This window comes from Trachemys scripta, chromosome 16 (genome assembly GCF_013100865.1).
Source record: "Trachemys scripta elegans isolate TJP31775 chromosome 16, CAS_Tse_1.0, whole genome shotgun sequence".
NCBI classification, from domain to species: domain Eukaryota; kingdom Metazoa; phylum Chordata; order Testudines; family Emydidae; genus Trachemys; species Trachemys scripta.
In genome coordinates, this window is record NC_048313.1 from 4,400,395 (window position 1) to 4,418,413 (window position 18,019).

The window sequence follows — 18,019 nt, forward strand, 5'->3', positions numbered from 1 at the left end:
CCCGGGCTCTCTGTGCCCCCCCCCCCCCCCCCCCCCCCCCCCGGGGGCTCTGTGTCCCCCCCGTTCCCCCCCCCCCCCCCGGGGGCTCTGTGTGCCCCCATTCTCCTTCACCCCTACCCTGGGGGCTCTGTGTGCCCCCTGTTCTCCTTCACCCCCACTCTGGGGGCTCTGTGTGCCCCCCATTCTCCTTCACCCCTACCCTGGGGGCTCTGTGTGCCCCCATTCCTCCCCAGGGCTGCCCCCCCCCATAACATTGTCTCCTGTTCTCCCCATCCATGCCAGGGGCTTGTGTCCCCCATTTCCCATTCCCCTCATAACAGGGTCATAAGAACGGCCATACTGGGTCAGACTAAAGGTCCATCTAGCCCAGTGTCCTGTCTTCCGACAGTGGCCAATGCCAGGTGCCCCAGAGGGAATGAACAGAACAGGGAATCATCAAGTGATCCATCCCGTTGCCCAATATCCCCCCAGCCAGGGGTTCTGTGTGCCCCCCATTCCCTCCTCCTCCCATACCAGGGTCTCCCATTCTCCCCCTACGCCAGCAGCTCAGTGTGCACCTCTTCTGCCCCATGGCAAGGGCTGTGTGTGCACTCTCATCCCCTCCTCTCCCCTCCCCATTACCACTCTTCTTTCTGTCGGAGTGATAAGTCACTCAGGATGTCAGCTCTACTGGGAGGACAGGCAGAGCCGAGATGGGGGCCTGTTATGCTGGAAGGCACGAACAGCTGCAATCTGCAATCAGCTGCAGAGGGGCTTGAAGATGTGGCTGCGTTAAACTCCAAAATGGGACAAAGCAGCGCTCTGAGGAGTGGAAGCCACGTAGGGTCACCAGATGTCCCTATTTTATAGGGACAGTCCCGATATTTGGGGCTTTTTCTTATCTAGGCTCCTATTACCCCTCACCCCCGTCCCGATTTTTCACACTTGCTGTCTGGTCACCCTAAAGCCAGAGACCTGTGACACAATGCACATAGAAACACTCTTTATTAATGACAGATAAGCAATAGGCATACTGATTTCTTCTCATGCTGAGTTTTCCAGAGATCCTGGATGGACGGGGAAAGGGACAAGGCATGCAAAGTTAACAGCGAGATCGTCAGCGGGAGTAACAAGCCACTCGCTAAACAATTTACAAGGAGAATGGGTTACAAATTTTAAAAATAGTGTTAAAGAAACTCCATCCGACGTGTGATTTCTATTATACAAACACTGAGGCCATGGCGGGGACCGCTGCAAAGGAGTCCGAGCCGGACTGGGGCCAGGTTAGCATTTGGACAGCGGTCCCCGACGACGGTTAGCATCGGAAACACAGGCCCGGCCGGGGTGACTCGGGGTCTGGATGAAACGGGGGAAGGCCCAGGATACCCCCTCGTGACTACGGTGAAACTGAGCAATTGCAGGGTTTTTTTTATTGCTAGTAAAAAGAAAATGAGAAAGCGGGGGGGTCTTTTTATTGGGCTAGAGAGGATGAGGCGATGCGTGTGTTTCGTACTCATAACAGCTGATAGGGATGGCGATGCGTGTGGGGGGCAGCTTTAGGGGCCAGCCCTGGCTTCCTATTCCCAAGGTTCCTTTCCCAGTGTCAGGAATAGAACCCAGGAGTCCTGGCTTTTCCCAGCTCTCACAAAATGCAACAGAAAGACAAGGAGGAAGGCTGGAGGATTTGGAGAGGGTGGTTAGGATTCTGGCCTGGTGCACAAGAAGCTGTTCCATTTGGAGGCGTTTTAAAGTACGCTGGGCCCAGATCCTTTTTTCACTGCTTGATACTGCGCCGTGTCTCCAGGAGGAGCTGCTCAAAGCCTTTTCGTTATTGAAGCTCCATGACCCCTCAGTGAGGTGGGTCAATATCCTCATCCCCATTTTGTAGATGGGGGAAACTGAGGCACACAGAGGCACGGGGACTTGCCCATAGTGTCGGTGGCACGCTCCTTCTCAATGCCAGGAACAGAACCCAGGAGTCCTGGCTTTCTAATCCTTTGCCCAGCGCACCTTTCCTAGTGTCAGGAATAGAACAGGTGTCTGGGCTTCCTTTTCCCTTGTCCTTCCCAGTGTCAGGAATAGAACCCAGGAGTCCTGGCTTCCCCACCTCTAACCACTGGACCAGGCTACCTCTGCTTACTAACAGGACTCCCCAGAGAAAGCAGGTTGACCAGTCGTTTTCTCCCGCTTTCCTAGTTTGTGACATTGGGGGACATGGCAGCAGCGGTGGGGGATGGAGGGAAGGATAAGAATGGATGGATAGATCTGAGGATAGAGGAGAAGAACGGAGAGATGGAGGGAGAAAATGGATGGATGGATCTGAGGATAGAGGGATCAGGAAGGATGGGTGGAGGGATAAGATGGATGGATCTAAGGATTCAGTGGGAGGGATGGATGGATGGAGAGAGAGATTCTATGCAGCTGTTCCTGGTTTCTAGCAATGACCCACGCCCTGTCTTGGGCAGTGCCCAGCCAACTATCTGTAGCTCTCCCCCGACGAGAGCAGACCCGGTACCTTTTACTGCCCATAGCCGAGCCCAGCCACTCAGACAGGGAGCTCTACGCCATTCCCAAAAGCAGCCACTCGGAGGCGGTTGTCAACATCCCAAATGCCTCCGGCTTCCCAGCATTCCCGAGACTTGCCCCCAAACGCTGTCCCCCTTTCACTAGACCAGACCAGCTAACGCGGTACAACTCCCCTCTAGTGTGGACGCAGTTTTACCAGGATCAGTGTGCTTACACCAGGATAGCTATTCCCACATGGAAAGGGGGCACCTCATTCCCTTACACCAGTTCCACACACGGATTTTGTGCTGGTACAAGCGGGTGGGCTGGAGGTGTTTTTTTTAACTGATACTGTTACACTGATATAACCCCTGTGTAGAGTTTAGTTATACCAGGATAAAGGTGTCTTGTTGCCAGTATAGTTTATTCCCCTTTCTCTCCGCTAGACTGATATACGCACCTTGATCCCAGTATAAATCCACCGTACTGCTTTAACTGGACTGGGACTGGACTGCTCTAAGCGGGAGAGTTAAACAGGACAACGTTCACGTTTAGACAGACCTTTGGCTCGGTGGGGAACATCAACATGCCATCCACGGCTAATTTTTCTTTTAAGATAGTTATTAAGGGTCATTTTCTTTTAAAAATATATATTTTTTCTAAACAGCTCAAAAGGAAAAAAGCCCGGCAGGTTTGCCTGCAACAAAGAGCGATCGCGCCGAGGAGAACGAATCGATGAGAATGAAAGAGGGACAGAGAAGCACCAGACAACCGCCGTGTTAAGAGACCCCCGACCCCGGTACAAGCTGCTCCAAGCTTTGAAGTCAACATCAGTTGCTCCTTGGAGCAGTTGTGTCTCAAGGGGAATGCTTAACAATCTCAGTAAGCGCTGATCTACCTTAGAAATACACTCATGCACTGATTTTCCCCCTGGTAACTGAACAGTGGGCCCCAGAGTGAATCCCGGGGGACGGGGGCTTTCTCAGAAGGGGGCCCGCACTACTTCCAGAGAGGAAGGTCCCCCCAAATCTCACTGCTCTTTAAGGTCCAACATGAGACCAGTTTCTATAAGCCAGATCTCCTCCCTGGAAGGAACTGAGCAATCGAATAGCATTGATCCTGGAAGGTGAGCATTACATGATTCCCAGAGAAAAAGGCGGCTTAAACTGGGGAGGATCACTACTTCCACACTCGGCGTGTTATAACCTGACCCTGTCCACGCTGCTACAGAGATGTAGAGAGAGGCCAGGTTAGATTACGTTTAGTTGGGGAGCAACTCAAAGGGCCAGGTTCTGGGGATCCTGGATCGGCCTTACCCCGAGCGTCAGGCTCAGAGCAATCAAACCGCAGAGGGAAATCTGTACCAAAGAGGTTTTGTGTTCGTGCCACTGCGCCCCGGAGGGGGGTCGGGGAGAAATCAACGAGGGGAGCTTCCGAGCCCATGTCACGTCTACCCGGGGTGTGGGGTGCATACGCGCGGTGGGGTGGGGGGGGTTAGTGCAGCCTTTCTCGCGGACTACAGGGGGCGACGTTCAATGGTACCAAGGCACTGGGGTTCACTAGAACTGCGACGGGGGGGGGGGGGGGGGGGAGATGAGAGCCCAACGGGGAGAGCAGTCTTTCGGTTAGTTGGAGAACAGAGGACAGAGCGGAGGGCGGGAGAGGCGCGCGCCGAGGCCTTAGGACTGCATCTCTGCACGCAGCATCCAGGGGAACCAACAGCAGAAGAGTAATCTGAAAGAGACGAGAGAGGGGGGAGCGCTCGCCGGGCGGCTCACAGCAGGGATCCCGACAGCAGGGGGAAAGGAAATGAGAAGGCAGCGGGTCAGTTTCTTGGGGCAGGGACTGGCTCTTTGTTCTGTGTTTGTACAGCCCCTGACACAATAGAAATGTACAGCGCCTGGCGCCACAGGATCCTAGTCCAAGACTGGGACCCCTAGGTGCTACCGTAATACACCTAATACCAACACAACTGTACAGAACCTCTCACCATTGTGACTGGGGCACCTAGGCACTACCATAATACACCTAATAGCAATAAAAATGTACAACACCTAGTACAATGGGGTCTTGCTCCATGACTGGGGGTGCTACCGTAATACCCTTACTTGCAATAAAATGTCCAGCCCCCTAGCACAATGGGGTTCTGATCCATGACTAGGGTGCCTGAGAGCTACCGTAATACACTTAATAGCAATACAAATGTACAGCCCTAGCACAAAGGGGTCCTTGTCTGTGACTGGGGTTTTTTGGCACTACCGTAATTCACATAATAAATAACAACCACAGCTATGTAGGCAGCCAGGGAAAGGGTATTTCCCCCCCGGCTAGATCTGAATGGGGCTCACAACAGGTTCGCCTCCTGAAGACTGAAACACCGAAGTCTAGCTAAAGTCCAGGTCTTGATACAGCGGTATCGAGTGAAACTGAAGGGCTTGCAGAGTCAGATTAGATGGTCTAATGGTCCCTTCTGGCCTTAACCACTTTGACTCTATCAATCATCCTCTGAAACAGCTGGTGCTGGCTTCTCTTTCCCGATTGGCTGGCACATCCCAGGGGTCTGGGGCTGTTATTCTCACTTGAGACAGGGAAGGTGGTTTACAATGGCTTTAAGCCAGCTATGTCCTCTCCATATGCTTCCTGTGCAGGGCCCTGCCCGGCCTGCATTGTAAAGTCAGAGCAGCCTCGGGGCTGCTCTAGCAGTAAGTCAGCTCTGAGGCTGCACTCATTTCCTGTTTGCTCCTCAGGGGGCCTGGTGGGCAGAGAATAGCCACAGCGCGGTGCACTCCCCCCGCGTTCCTGAGCCCCCCCCACCCATGGATCCTGGGGAGCAGAGAATAGAAACAGCAGGGTGCTTTGGCCACACCCCCAATCGGCCCCCTATGGGCCCTGGTGGACAGAGAATAACCACAGCGCAGGGTGCTCCAGCTATGCCCCAACCCATGCCCTACACTGGGAGCTGGGCTCTTACACCAGTTCCACATGGGCCAGCAATGGGGGGGGGGTCCCGGAGGGCTATTTCCATCCAGTGCACTCTGCTTGGGGCCTGAGCGGGAACCCCTAAATTAAACTGCCGAAGGGACCCACGGATCATCCGGCTGCCTAGCCGCAGTCCGAGAACAGTTTCCAGCGCAGGAAATGGTGTTTCTCTCTTTTCCTTTGGCTCCGGTTCTAAGCTGGGAGTAGCGCTAGGGGATGCTACAGGGAATTTCCCCCCTTGCTTTTCAGGTGCGTGTTACTTACCCAGGAGAGTGTCAGGAAGGGGGGGGTACGCGGAGGGTCATTTCTGTGTCTGGGACTCAGGGTGGCGATTGCTTCCCCACCCAAACCAAGATAAGAGAGCTCTGGTCACCCCACCCGCCCTGCCCCCAGCTCCTTCCCCACCTTACCTAGAGATGGAGTTTTCTGACGTGATGTCTTTTGGGGTCCTGACTGCTGTGAAGTTGCGCTTTGGCTGTGACACTGCGAGAGAAGGGAGAACGCCATCGCTTTAAATGGAGTACTGTACCCGGGGGCCACCGACGCTCTCTAACAAACCCTGGTGGAATGACAGTGCGACAAACCCAGGAGGGGGCACAGGCCTCGTGGTTAGGGTGCTCGCCTGGGATGAGGGTAGTGTGTGTTGGGGGAACGGCACTGGCAGAATGAGGCGAGCGTGGAGCAGGGGTTGAAGCACGACCTGCTACGCCACAGACTCCCCGCGTGACGTTGAGCAAGTCTGTGCCTCAGTTTCCCCATCTGTGCAAGGGGGCTAAATAGCCCTGCCTTCCAGGGACAATGTGAAGCTGAACACACCCTAACGATTATGAGATGCTCGGAGAGGACAGTGCCGGGGAAGGAGGGGGGTCACATAAGCACCGAAGAGAGATTCCATGGGGCCATGACTTGGGCACAGATGGAATCGCTGGGGAAGACTGGATGTCCCCGTGGCCTCACTAGTTAAGTCACCCCCCCCCGGTGCAAGGCCAATGGAGTCACAGGGGGGGTGGGCTTCGCCCCTGGTCCCTCCCGTCGCTGTGGGGAAGGGAAAAGCGGAGGATCCCGAGTATACCTACTAGTGACTTGGTGCACCTTCTTCACCGAACTGCTATCTCCCTGGGAGTCTTTGGGGCCGCCGATCCTGCAAGGGAGGGGCAGGGAAAAGGCAGAGAAGAGAGGCTTGTTCACGGAGGTGTGGAGCAGGCAGGACCTTACCGACGCCAGGGAGTTGCCCAGATTCCAACCACCGGTGATAGACAAGGAAGGCTGCTCGCATACCGGTGACTGGGATCAGGGCGAACCCTCCGCACAGGCGAGGCCTGAGAGCCGTCCCAAAGCCTCTTAAAAACGGGAGGCGGATAATCCGGGGGAAGCCACTTCTGCGCCATTTGCCTCAGACAAGTCCCGTTGCTCTACGGGGAGGATATCTGCCACTCAAGGGGGCTTCGTTAGGATGATTTGGAGGCTGTCGCATCCTTGCCAATTAGAATCAGAGCTGTCAGAAGCGTCAGGAAATAGTACTCCCACATATATGCGCCCCTCAGGGAGCGGGATTTGAACCCAGCACAACAAACCCTTGAGCTAAAATAGCAGCAGGCCCCTCAGTGGGGTCAGCCACCAAAAGGCCATCGCTCCCACTCACACGTAGCTAGAGCCAGGAGAAACGTACCTCTGGACCCTGGAAGGTGGGGCAAAGACTCCGTGTTTAGGGGAGCAGCTGAAATACCGGACCCCGAAGACCGAGCCATCGTGTTTCCCCGTGGGCTTGTCGAGTTCGATGCCGAACCAGTAACCTGGCGATGGGATAAGAAGCCGTCAGCAGTCCATTTCCCAGCACGAGACGCGGGCTGAAACCCCGGACTCCCACGCCAGAGCTAATAGACCCTGTTACAGTCTTTTCCACCCACCAATCGGCACCTCTGCCCTCCCGCCAGCCGGGTACCTTACCCGGCGCAAAGTCCGTCTTGCCGTAGAACCGGATGATGCCCTGCTTCTGCCCCGCCACCAGCACCTGGTCCCCGATCTCGATCTTCAGCCCTTCTCGGTCCAGGCTGCCCACGGAGGGAGACTTCTTCCTGAGAACTGAACGGAGAGGCAGTGAGACCAGCCCAGGGGTGCCCAGACCTCCAGCAGCAGCTGCATTAGCCTGGTGCCAGAGCGGTGATTGAAACCTTGCCCCCTGCCCATCTCTAAGCCAATCCTGCCATCTCCCCGCCCTCAACTTTTCCGCTCTCCTCCAATGAGTGACTTGGAGGGAACAGGGGGAGGAGCCCACAGCAGGAGGTGCTGGCAAGTTAAAGAAGTATGGGCTGGATGAATGGACTGTAAGGTGGATAGAAAGCTGGCTAGATCGTCAGGCTCAACGGGTAGTGATCAACGGCTCCATGTCTAGTTGGCAGCCGGTATCAAGGGGAGTGCCCCAGGGGTCGGTCCTGGGGCCGGTTTTGTTCAACATCTTTATTAATGATCTGGACGATGGGATGAATTGCACCCTCAGCAAGTTTGCAGATGACACTAAGCTGGGGGGAGAGGTAGATACGCTGGAGGGTAGGGATAGGGTCCAGAGTGACCTAGACAAATTGGAGGATTGGGCCAAAAGAAACCTGATGAGGTTCAACAAGGACAAGTGCAGAGTCCTGCACTTAGGAAGGAAGAATCCCATGCACCGCTACAGGCTGGGGACCGACTGGCTAAGCAGCAGTTCTGCAGAAAAGGACCTGGGGATTACAGTGGACGAGAAGCTGGATATGAGTCAGCAGTGTGTCCTTGTTACCAAGAAGGCCAACGGCATATTGGGCTGTATTAGTAGGAGCATTGCCAGCAGATCAAGGGAAGTGATTATTCCCCTCTATTGGGCACTGGTGAGGCCACACCTGGAGTATTGTGTCCAGTTTTGGTCCCCCCACTACAGAAAGGATGTGAACAAATTGGAGAGAGTCCAGCAGAGGGCAACGAAAATGATGAGGGGTCTGGAGCACATGACTTATGAGGAGAGGCTGAGGGAACTGGGATTGTTTAGTCTGCAGAAGAGAAGAGTGAGGGGGGATTTGATAGCAGCCTTCAGCTACCTGAAGGGGGTTCCAAAGAGGATGGAGCTCGGCTGTTCTCAGTGGTGGCAGATGACAGAACAAGGAGCAATGGTCTCAAGTTGCAGTGGGGGAGGTTTAAGTTGGATATTAGGAAACACTATTTCCCTAGGAAGGTGGTGAAGCACTGGAATGGGTTTTTAAGGTCTATGCCAAGCCCAGGTTGGCTGAGGGAGGGGGTGGAAAGAGGGCAGGGGGTGGAGAGGAGAAGACTGACTGGAATATGGGGGAGGAGTGAGGCATATGGGTGGGGAGAATTGGTGGGATTGGTTTGTGAGGAGGCTGGGCCTTTCTAATTTGCATATGTAAATAGCACACAAATTTCCCCCTCCGCTCTTTGCCGCACCAGAGCCAGCCAGCCTGCCGGGGCTTTGACCTCTCCCCCACCAGACTCGGAGGGGCAGGCACGATCCGAGGACAGGGCCAGGGGGCGCCTGGTTTATCTCCTAGCAAAGAGCCCGGGGCGCAGTCCTGCCCCAGCCGCCCCTGATTAATCGGCTGCCGTGTCAAGCCCCTTGATGAGATTTGAGATCCAAAGGCCAGGTCAGCTCTTTCCACCCACCCCCGGCGATAAAGGGTCTTCAGGGTTAATTAGCCACGTACCCTTCCAGATGGGGACGAATGAGACATGGGAGGAAAGGGGCACACCCAAGGTCACGCCCGGAATCAGTGCCAGAGCTGGGAGTGGAAACCAGGAGTCCGGTCTCCCAGCACCGCTCCCCCCCCCCCCCGCCCAGCTCTAACCACTAAACCCCACTTCTTTCAGAGCTGGGCATAGAAGTGAACCCAGGAGTCCTGTCTCCCAGCACCGCTCCCCCCCGCCCAGCTCTAACCACTAAACCCCACTTCTCCCAAAGCTGGGCATAGAAGTGAACCCAGGAGTCCTGGCTCCCAGCCTCCCCCCACCCCCGCGCTCTAACCACTAGACCCTACTCCCTTCCCAGAGCTGGGGAGAGAACCCAGGAGTCCTGGCTCCCAGCCCCTGCTGCGTCAGCCGCTAGAACTGCCCCGCTACCTTTCTTGTCCTTCCGGCCCTTCCCGGTCATGCGGGAGAAGTCCATGCGGGGGGTTTTTGGGGTGGACGTCACCGATGACGGCATCTGGTCTGTGGCTTTGGCGATTTTAGACACAGAGGCAAAAACCCCTGAGAAGATGGAGAAAAAAAACCAACAGTCAATGGTGGACTCAGAAAATTCTTAGCTGTAAAGCCCAGTATCCACTAAGCCATATTCCCTTCTGGAGAGAGGAGCAGAACCCAGGCGTCCGGGCTCCCAGTCCCACCCCATAGCCTCTAGACCTCACTCCCATCCTAGAGCTGGGAACAGAACCCAGGCGTCCGGGCTCTATTTACCTTGCTTCGGAGGGCAAATGAAATAGCGTATTCCTCCAACGCTTCCATCATTCTTGCCCTCCGGCTCGTCCAGCTCCACCCCAATCCACTGGCCACTCGCGAACTCCGTCGTGCCACAGAAACGCAGGGTGCCCAGCTACAGAGACGCAAACAGATTGTCAGAGCCAGACGCTGGGGCCGTTCTGAGTCCCCCCCTGCTCCCTGCACACAGCGCCCCCTACTGCCATACTGGGGTCAGCGCAGGCACCGAGGGGAGAGCGCCCCCTACTGAGCCCCCACCCCGCTCCTTGCACACAGCGCCCCCTACTGCCATACTGGGGTCAGCGCAGGCACCGAGGGAAGAGCGCCCCCTACTGAGTCCCCACCCCGCTCCTTGCACACAGCACCCCCTACTGCCATACTGGGGTCAGCGCAGGCACCGAGGGGAGAGCGCCCCCTACTGAGCCCCCACCCCGCTCCCTGCAGCACAGCGCCCCCTACTGCTGTACTTGGACCAGGGCTGATACTGAGGGGAGAGCGCCCCCTACTGAGCCCCCACCCCATTCTAGGGTGACCAGATAGCAAGGGTGAAGAATTGGGATGGGGTGGGAGGTAATTGGCACCTATATAAGACAAAGCCCCAAATATCAGGACTGTCCCTATAAAATTGAGACATCTGGTCACCCTACCCCATTCCCTGCAGCACAGCACCCCCTATTGTTGCACTGAGGTCAGTGCTGGGATTGAGGGGAGAGCGCCCCCTACTGACCCCCCACCCCACTCCCTGCAGCACAGCGCCCCCTAGCACCATACTGGGGTCAGCGCAGGCACCGAGGAGAGAGCGCCCCCTACTGAGCCCCCACCCCGCTCTGCTCTGAGATCCCCCATCCAAGCCTGGCCCAGCCCACCGCCCCTTCGCTTGGGGAGCTCCCAGAGGGGGCCGACGGGCCGGTACCTTCTGTCCGTCCACCACCACGCGCTCCCCGAGCTTGAGGCCCAGGGAGGTGAGCATCAGGTTGCCAGGGATGTTGTCGTAGTTGGGCAGCGTGACCTTGGGCAGGTTGCAGCTCAGGGGGACGGCGTCCAGCAGCAGCTGTTTGAGCTCCTTGGCGACCATGGCGGCCTCGGCCTTGTCCAGCGTCATGTCCATGGGGTCGGGCACCACGTCGGCCGGCACCTGCCCTTTGCTGTTCTGCAGGGGGCAGAGCGGGAGAGAGGCTGGGACGGGCGGGAGGGGACGGGGCAGCCGGGGGAGGGGGGAAAGGGCCCGAGAGGCTGTCTGTGTGCGCTCCCCCATCCCCTGTGCCATATCCCAGAGTCAGAGACCCTCTTTGCTTGCAGCCCCTCCCCCCAGTCCATATCCCCATGGGTCAGGTCCCCTCTTTCCAGGAAGCCCCAGTCCCAGGCCATATCCCCACAGTCAGGTCCTCTCTTTGCCTGCAGCCCCTCCCCTCAGTCCATATCCCAGAGTCAGGGCCCCTCTTTGCCTGCAGCCCCTCCCCTCAGTCCATATCCCAGAGTCAGGTCCCCTCTTTGCCTGCAGCCCCTCCCCCTGGTCCATATTCCCCCAGAGTTAGGTCCTCTGTTTGCTGCCACTTCCCCCTTCCCTCTTCCCCCCCCCCCGGTCCATATCCTGACAGTCTGGTGTCCTTTATGTGCTGCCAACTCCCCCCCTATCTTGCCCCAGCTGGTCTCCTGTCTGTATAAGGTCATCCCCTCCGCTCTGGGCAGTTTAGCTCCTGTTCCCGCGCTCTCACCCTGACAGCGGGGTTGGCCCCGTGCTCCAGCAGACACTTCACAGCCCCCAGGCACAGGTTGGAGGCGGCGATGTGCAGCGCCGTGCCGTGGTTGAAGTCGCTGCAGGTCGAGTTGAGCACTGCAAGGCAAAGCGCGGACACGGCTCAGGGTGAGGCATCGACCCCGGCCCTGAAGGAGCTTGCCGCCCCCCAGGCCAAGGGCTAGAGGGGAAACAGGGGCACAGGGAGTGATTTGTCCAAGGTCACACAATGAGTCAGTGGCAGAAGTGGGAACAGAACCCAGGAGTCCTGGCTAGCAGCCCCCCTGCTCTAACCACTAGACTCCACTCCCCTCCCAGAGCTGGGGATAGAACCCAGGAGTCCTGACTTTCAGCCCTTCCCCACTCCCCCACTCCCAGCCTAACCACTAGACCCCACTCCCCTCCCAGAGCAGGGGATAGAACCCAGGATCCCTGGCTCCCAGCCCTCCCCTGCTCTAACCACTAGACCCCACTCCCATCCCAGAGCAGGGGATAGAACCCAGGAGTCCTGGTTCCCAGCCCCTCCCCCATAACCACTAGACCCCACTCCCCTTCCACAGCTGGGGATAGAACCTGCTTGGGCCAGGGCAACACAACCCCAGAGCCACAGGGCAGTAGCACTCCGGGGGGCCCCCAGCTGGACTCAGTGGGAAGCGTCCCCCTCTTTCGCCTGTGTCTCCCCTCCTCTCGCCCCGGCTCACCTTTGGGCTTGGAGCCTTTGAGCAGGATGCGGATGAGCTCAGGCACGTCAAAGTAGGCGGCATAATGCAGCGCGTTCATGTTGGTCCAGCGGCTACGCAGGGTCACATCCACCCCCAGGGCCAGCAGCTGGTTGGAGAGGCGGACGGCAGCAGCAGGGTCACCTGGGGCGGGGGGGGGGGGCAAAGGCGATGGGATCAGACCTCTGAGTGGGCACCACAGCCCCTGGAACCGCCCTCCCCCTGAGGCTAAACTGCAGGAGAGGGACAGCAGCACACTCCAGATTGGAGGAAGGAAGAGGCACTCTGGGCCCAGGCCGGGACCCCCGGCTTCCTGAGTCACGGGACCCCAGGAGGAACTTGGCTTGCATTGGAAAGGAAGAAGCTCTCCGGCCACGGCGAATAGGGGGAAAAGCCCAAAATACAGGAATGGATGTGACTAATGCCTGCCTGGGTCTGCCGAGAGCCTGAGCCCATCGCTCTGAGCGTGGGGAGCTGTCCCGGGTGTAACTGACACTGCCTGGGTCTGGCGAGAGCCTGAGCCCATCGCTCTGAGTGTGGGGATTTGCCCGAGGTGTCTCAGTGGGTTTTTAAACTCCCAGCCTCCCTGCTCCAGGGGGTCCAGCCAACCCTACCCAAGCAGGGAGCTTTGTGTGGGGCAGATTGGGGGGAGTACAGCAGGCCCCACCCCCCCGCCACCAAGCAGAGGTGGCCCAGCAGCTGAGGTGAGCACTGAGGGGCCCCCACACACACCTCTGTGCAGGAGGAAAATGGCCCCGATCCTGCTCCACAGGGGAAGGAATAGGTCCCCCGATGCTGGCCCTGCCTCAAGGGGATGGGGGCCGCCTGCGACCCCCCTTCAAGTGCGGGGTTGGCCCATGGCACGGAGGCAGAGCCTGCATGGGGGAGTGTGAGCCCCCCAGATTGTCCCAATTGCTCCAGGACAGCAGCTCCCTGCCCCCCAGCCAGGGGGTTCAGCCATTCGCGCCTCAGCTGAGATATAGGGCAACCCCCAAAAGGGAGCCTACCCCTTCCCAGCCCACCGTGCAGCCCGTCCCCCTCCCCCCACCCCACCCCGCCGGCTCACCGACACCGTGCGCCCCAGCTTTGCAGGCGTAATGAAGCAGCGTCATGTCGGTCAAGCCATCCCGGTCGTTCACATGGCAACCGCGCTTCAGGATCTGGGGGGGAGAGAGGGGAGGAGGGCAGGGGGAGAGAGGGTTGGGGGGAGGAGAAGAGGGGGAGAGGAAAGGGAGAGCAGGGGGTGGGGTTGGTCAGAGCTGGTCAAGCCGCGTTCCCCAGCCCCACCTGCCATCCCGCTGCATCTCCGGTTAATTTCCAGGTCAGAACTGCACCCAGCATGGAGTGGGAAGGTCCCTGGTGACGGGAGCTTGGGGGATACAAGAGATGAGCAAGGGAGGCCTGATGGGAGGTTTCTAACAGCAGCAACACGGTGCACCCCTGCCCCGGGGATCACGAAGGCAGGCACTGCCCCTTTGGCAGAAGGGGGGGAAACTGAGGCACAAAGCGGGGAAGGGACTTGCCTAGGGTCACACAGCGACTTAGTGGCAGTGCTGAAGATACAACCCAGGAGTCCTGGCTGCCAGCCCCTCTCTGCTCTAACCCGCTCAACTCCTCTCCCCTCCCAGAGCAGGGAACAGAACCCAGGAGTTCTGACGCCCAGCCCCCGCCCAGCTCTACCCACTAGACTCTACCTCAGAATTTCCTGTGGACTGTTTTCTGACCCGCTGTGGCACCGATCTCAGACCCCCTGGTGGAATCAGGCCCTTCTCTGATCAGGATGTGCCGGTTCCACCCAGCTGCAGCCCCCCCTCGGCGCGTCCCGTGTCCCCAGGGCGGGCAACCCGGCGCCTCTCCCCAGCGCCAGGCCGCGCGGACGCAGGCACTGTGCAAGGCGCGTCGGCTCCCGTCACTCACCTCGCTGCCTATGACATCAATCTTATGTTGCACCTGGGGCACCCACTGGCGGATGATGGCAAACAGCTCCGGGACCGTGGTCTTGGGGTCGTAGAGGATTTCTTGGCAAGCCGGGTCATTCGGGTCAAAGAAAGTGAACGCTGGAAAGAGAAGAAAGGTCTTTAAAAAGGGGAATCTACCCCTTTATTAGGTGCACTACGGTAGCACCTGACTCCCCATCCAAAATCGATACCACGCCACGCCGAGCCTGTATGACAGTAGTACCTAGAGGTCCCAACACAGACCAAGGCCCCCTTGTGCTGGGTGCTGCAGGGACACCAGTTAGCTCTTGCCTACATAGTCAGAAGTGGGAGGGGAAACTGAGGCACAGAGCGGGGCAGGGACGTGCAAAAAGTCACCCAGCAGGCCAGTGGCAGAACCGGGAGCGATGAAGCGTCTGGGTGTTTTCTGAGCACAGCTTGTTTCATTTACACCAGTCCCTGGACAGAGGTGGTTGCAAACAGCATGCAGGTCCCCCTCGTCCGCCAGGGCTCAGCTACACCCAGTATGTGCCCGCGTGCCAGACCTGCCCCTCTCTGAACCGACTCTCCTGCTCTCCAGAATCTCCGCTTTCATTTACACTCCAGCTAGGTTTTCTGGTTGCCCAGAAAACACGTCCCCAGGCAGAGTCTGAAGTAATTGCTCGGTGAGGTGTGAACCGCCCCCCTCGTCTCAGGAAAGAGGGAGCCTGTTTAAACGTCCGCTGTGTTAACGATTTCATGTGAGGCCAGGCCAGAGCAGGTCACGGAAATGCCCAATGTGCCGGGCGGGGTTTGGGAGCAGCCATAAGAATTTTTGTTTCTCTTCCGCAATCAGGAAGGAGTCGTCGGTTACAGTTCAGGGTAACTGCACCTGTGTTCCCCTCAGATTCCCAGTTCCTCAGCCATCGCCTCTCTGGGGCGGAGTCGTGCATCTCAGCGGGATACATCCAGGCTGCCTGATCCCCAGCAAATCTGCCTGCCTCAGCCGTATTGCTCCTCCTGAGATACGCCGGGAAGTTGCTAGTAGACTCGAGCGCACAAGGCGACGCGCGGACCCAAGACATAACCCGGATGCTGAACGTCCCAACAAAGGTTTCTGGCCACCGTTAAAGCCCTAACACCGTCACCCAGTCAGCCAAACACCAGCGACCCTGTCACCTGCACGCTCCGGCTCCCACCAGCTGAGCCTCTCCCCCAGAACAGCCCTGGGCTATTAATCGACTCCGCGCTGGAGCTGGCCAGTCCAGAGACGCGCTGATCAAGTGAGGCTACATCACTGGCTGCAACAGCTGTGACTGCGGCAGAGAGACCCAAACTACAAAGTATCTCCTGCAACACCTGCTGCTTGGGCGCGGATGCTCCTCCAGTGACCTGGCAGACAGGGCCGGCTCCAGGCACCAGCCTGGCAAGCAGGTGCTTGGGGCGGCCACTCCGGAGAGGGCGGCAATTCGGCGGACGGCCCCTCACTCCCGCTGGGAGCAAAGGACCTCCCGCCTAGTTGCCGCCGCAAATCGCGGCTTTTTTTTTTTTGGCTGCTTGGGGCGGCCAAAATCCTGGAGCCGGCCCTGCTGGCAGAGGGCAAGGATTGGGCAATCACCTGGGCTCTAACAAGGGCTCTGGCCGGTGATCAGTCTTTGTAATCCCACCCAGCGTTGGGCCACAAGTTCACAACGGCTCTCGCTCAGAACCAGCCCCGCCGTGAATCTGAGAGTCACTCGCCGGTCCAGTTTGGGCGTCGGATCTCGTTCCCTCTGTAACAGCTGATCAGCCGACAACAGATGTCTCCTCGGGGCGCAAGTGAGCTGTTGCTTTAGGCCTGGTCTACACTACACAGCTATGCCTTAGTGGCACATGTGTCTCCACTGAAATGTGTCTCCTGACGATATGACACTGACAGAGTAATGCCAACTTCACCTCCCGAGGAAATGGATTAACCTCAGTGACAGGAGGACCCCTCCCATCGGCATGGGTAGCGTCTACACCGGCGCACTCCAGCAGCGTAGCTGACCTGCTTTACCACGGTAGCGTTGCAAAGGTAGACAACCCTTAGGATACTGACGCTTAATTCAATCAGGTTGGGCCGGGAGATTGCAGGAAATTGCCTTCTCTGTCACACTGAGCCCAGGAGTCTAGCAGAGCCCAGGGACAAACCCCACCGAGGGGCAGTTCAGCGTATGGAGCCGAGATAACCAAGCGGCACCACGGCCCCCTTTATGATCGTCAGCACGATCTGCTGTGGGCAGCATCTCCTTTTGGCAACACACATGGGCGGGGCGTATTTAGTGGGCGGAGCTTGGAAGAGTACCACCTTTTTTTTTCTCTCCCATCTGACCCCTGCCCTCTTTCTGGCCAAATACCAATGGCTGGTTCCCAGGGAGCAATTCTGCCCAAAGACTCGGGAGTTGAGTTGGGGAGACTGAAGCAACGGCTCAATTAAATAATATATGGAGATATCCCTATCTCATAGAACTGGAAGGGATCTTGAAAGATCATCGAGTCCAGCCCTCTGCCTTCACTAGCAGGACCAAGTACTGTTTTTGCCCCAGATCCCTAAGTGGCCCCCTCAAGGATTGAACTCACAACTCTGAGCTATCTCCTGCTGCTTGCAACAGCTCCTCCAAAGAGAAACAACAGCACGAAAAAGAGCGCAGCATGGCTTCCAAGACTGACCACTGCTCACAGGCTAAGAGAAAGAATTGATAAGATTGTCACAGCGCCACCTGGTGACTTCCGCCATAACCATATAAACAACCCTCCTTTCATATTTGTGCAGAGATCGCTCATCAGTGCTACAAGGGGTTATAGTGGACCACAAGCTAAATATGAGTCAACAGTGTGATGCTGTTGCAAAAAAAGCAAATGTGCTTCTGGGATGTATTAACAGGTGTGTTGTGAGCAAGACACGAGAAGTCATTCTTCCGCTCTACTCTGCGCTGGTTAGGCCTCAGCTGGAGTATTGTGTCCAGTTCTGGGCACCGCATTTCAAGAAGGATGTGGAGAAATTGGAGAGGGTCCAGAGAAGAGCAACAAGAATGATTAAAGGTCTTGAGAACATGACCTATGAAGGAAGGCTGAAGGAATTGGGTTTGTTTAGTTTGAAAAGGAGAAGACTGAGAGGGGACATGATAGCAGTTTTCAGGTATCTAAAAGGGTGTCATAAGGAGGAGGGAGAAAACTTGTTCACCTTAGTCTCTAAGGATAGAACAAGAAGCAATGGGCTTAAACTGCAGCAAGGGAGGTTTAGGTTGGACATTAGGAAAAAGTTCCTAACTGTCAGGGTGGTTAAACACTGGAATAAATTGCCTAGGGAGGTTATGGAATCTCTATCTCTGGAGATATTTAAGAGTAGGTTAGATAAATGTCTATCAGGGATGGTCTAGATGGTATTTGGTCCTGCCATGAGGGCAGGGGACTGGACTCGATGACCTCTTGAGGTCCCTTCCAGTCCTAGAATCTATGAATCTATAAATGCAGCCTCCTCTGGGGTGGGGCGCAGCAGCGTTCAACGGCAACACGATACCTCAGTTTAGGATAGAAAGTAAAGAAAAACCCTGTGTATAATTGACACGGCATGGGGGACTGGAAGGAAGTAGGCTGCAGTTAACCACAGTGCCCTGGCTAAATGGGCTAACACCACTATATTGCAAAGAGCGTGGCAGAATCACCGGGAGAATTTCGGGTTTCAGTTTTGCATTTGATCTGAAAGA

At 57.1% G+C, this 18,019-nt stretch overlaps 1 protein-coding gene across 1 annotated transcript; it reads right to left on the reverse strand.

Moving 5' to 3' along the window:
* Positions 1-967: 967 nt before the first annotated feature.
* CLIP3 (CAP-Gly domain containing linker protein 3) lies at positions 968-14,430 on the reverse strand (the record flags this gene model as incomplete). The annotated part of the gene is given in 12 exon segments (XM_034792694.1): positions 968-4,218; positions 5,874-5,946; positions 6,540-6,604; positions 7,133-7,256; positions 7,411-7,545; positions 9,565-9,693; positions 9,901-10,036; positions 10,835-11,071; positions 11,637-11,755; positions 12,358-12,519; positions 13,442-13,535; positions 14,293-14,430. Coding segments are annotated over 12 exon segments (1,467 nt in total), but the record flags the coding sequence as incomplete, so codon positions are not given.
* Between the last annotated feature and the right edge of the window lie 3,589 nt (positions 14,431-18,019).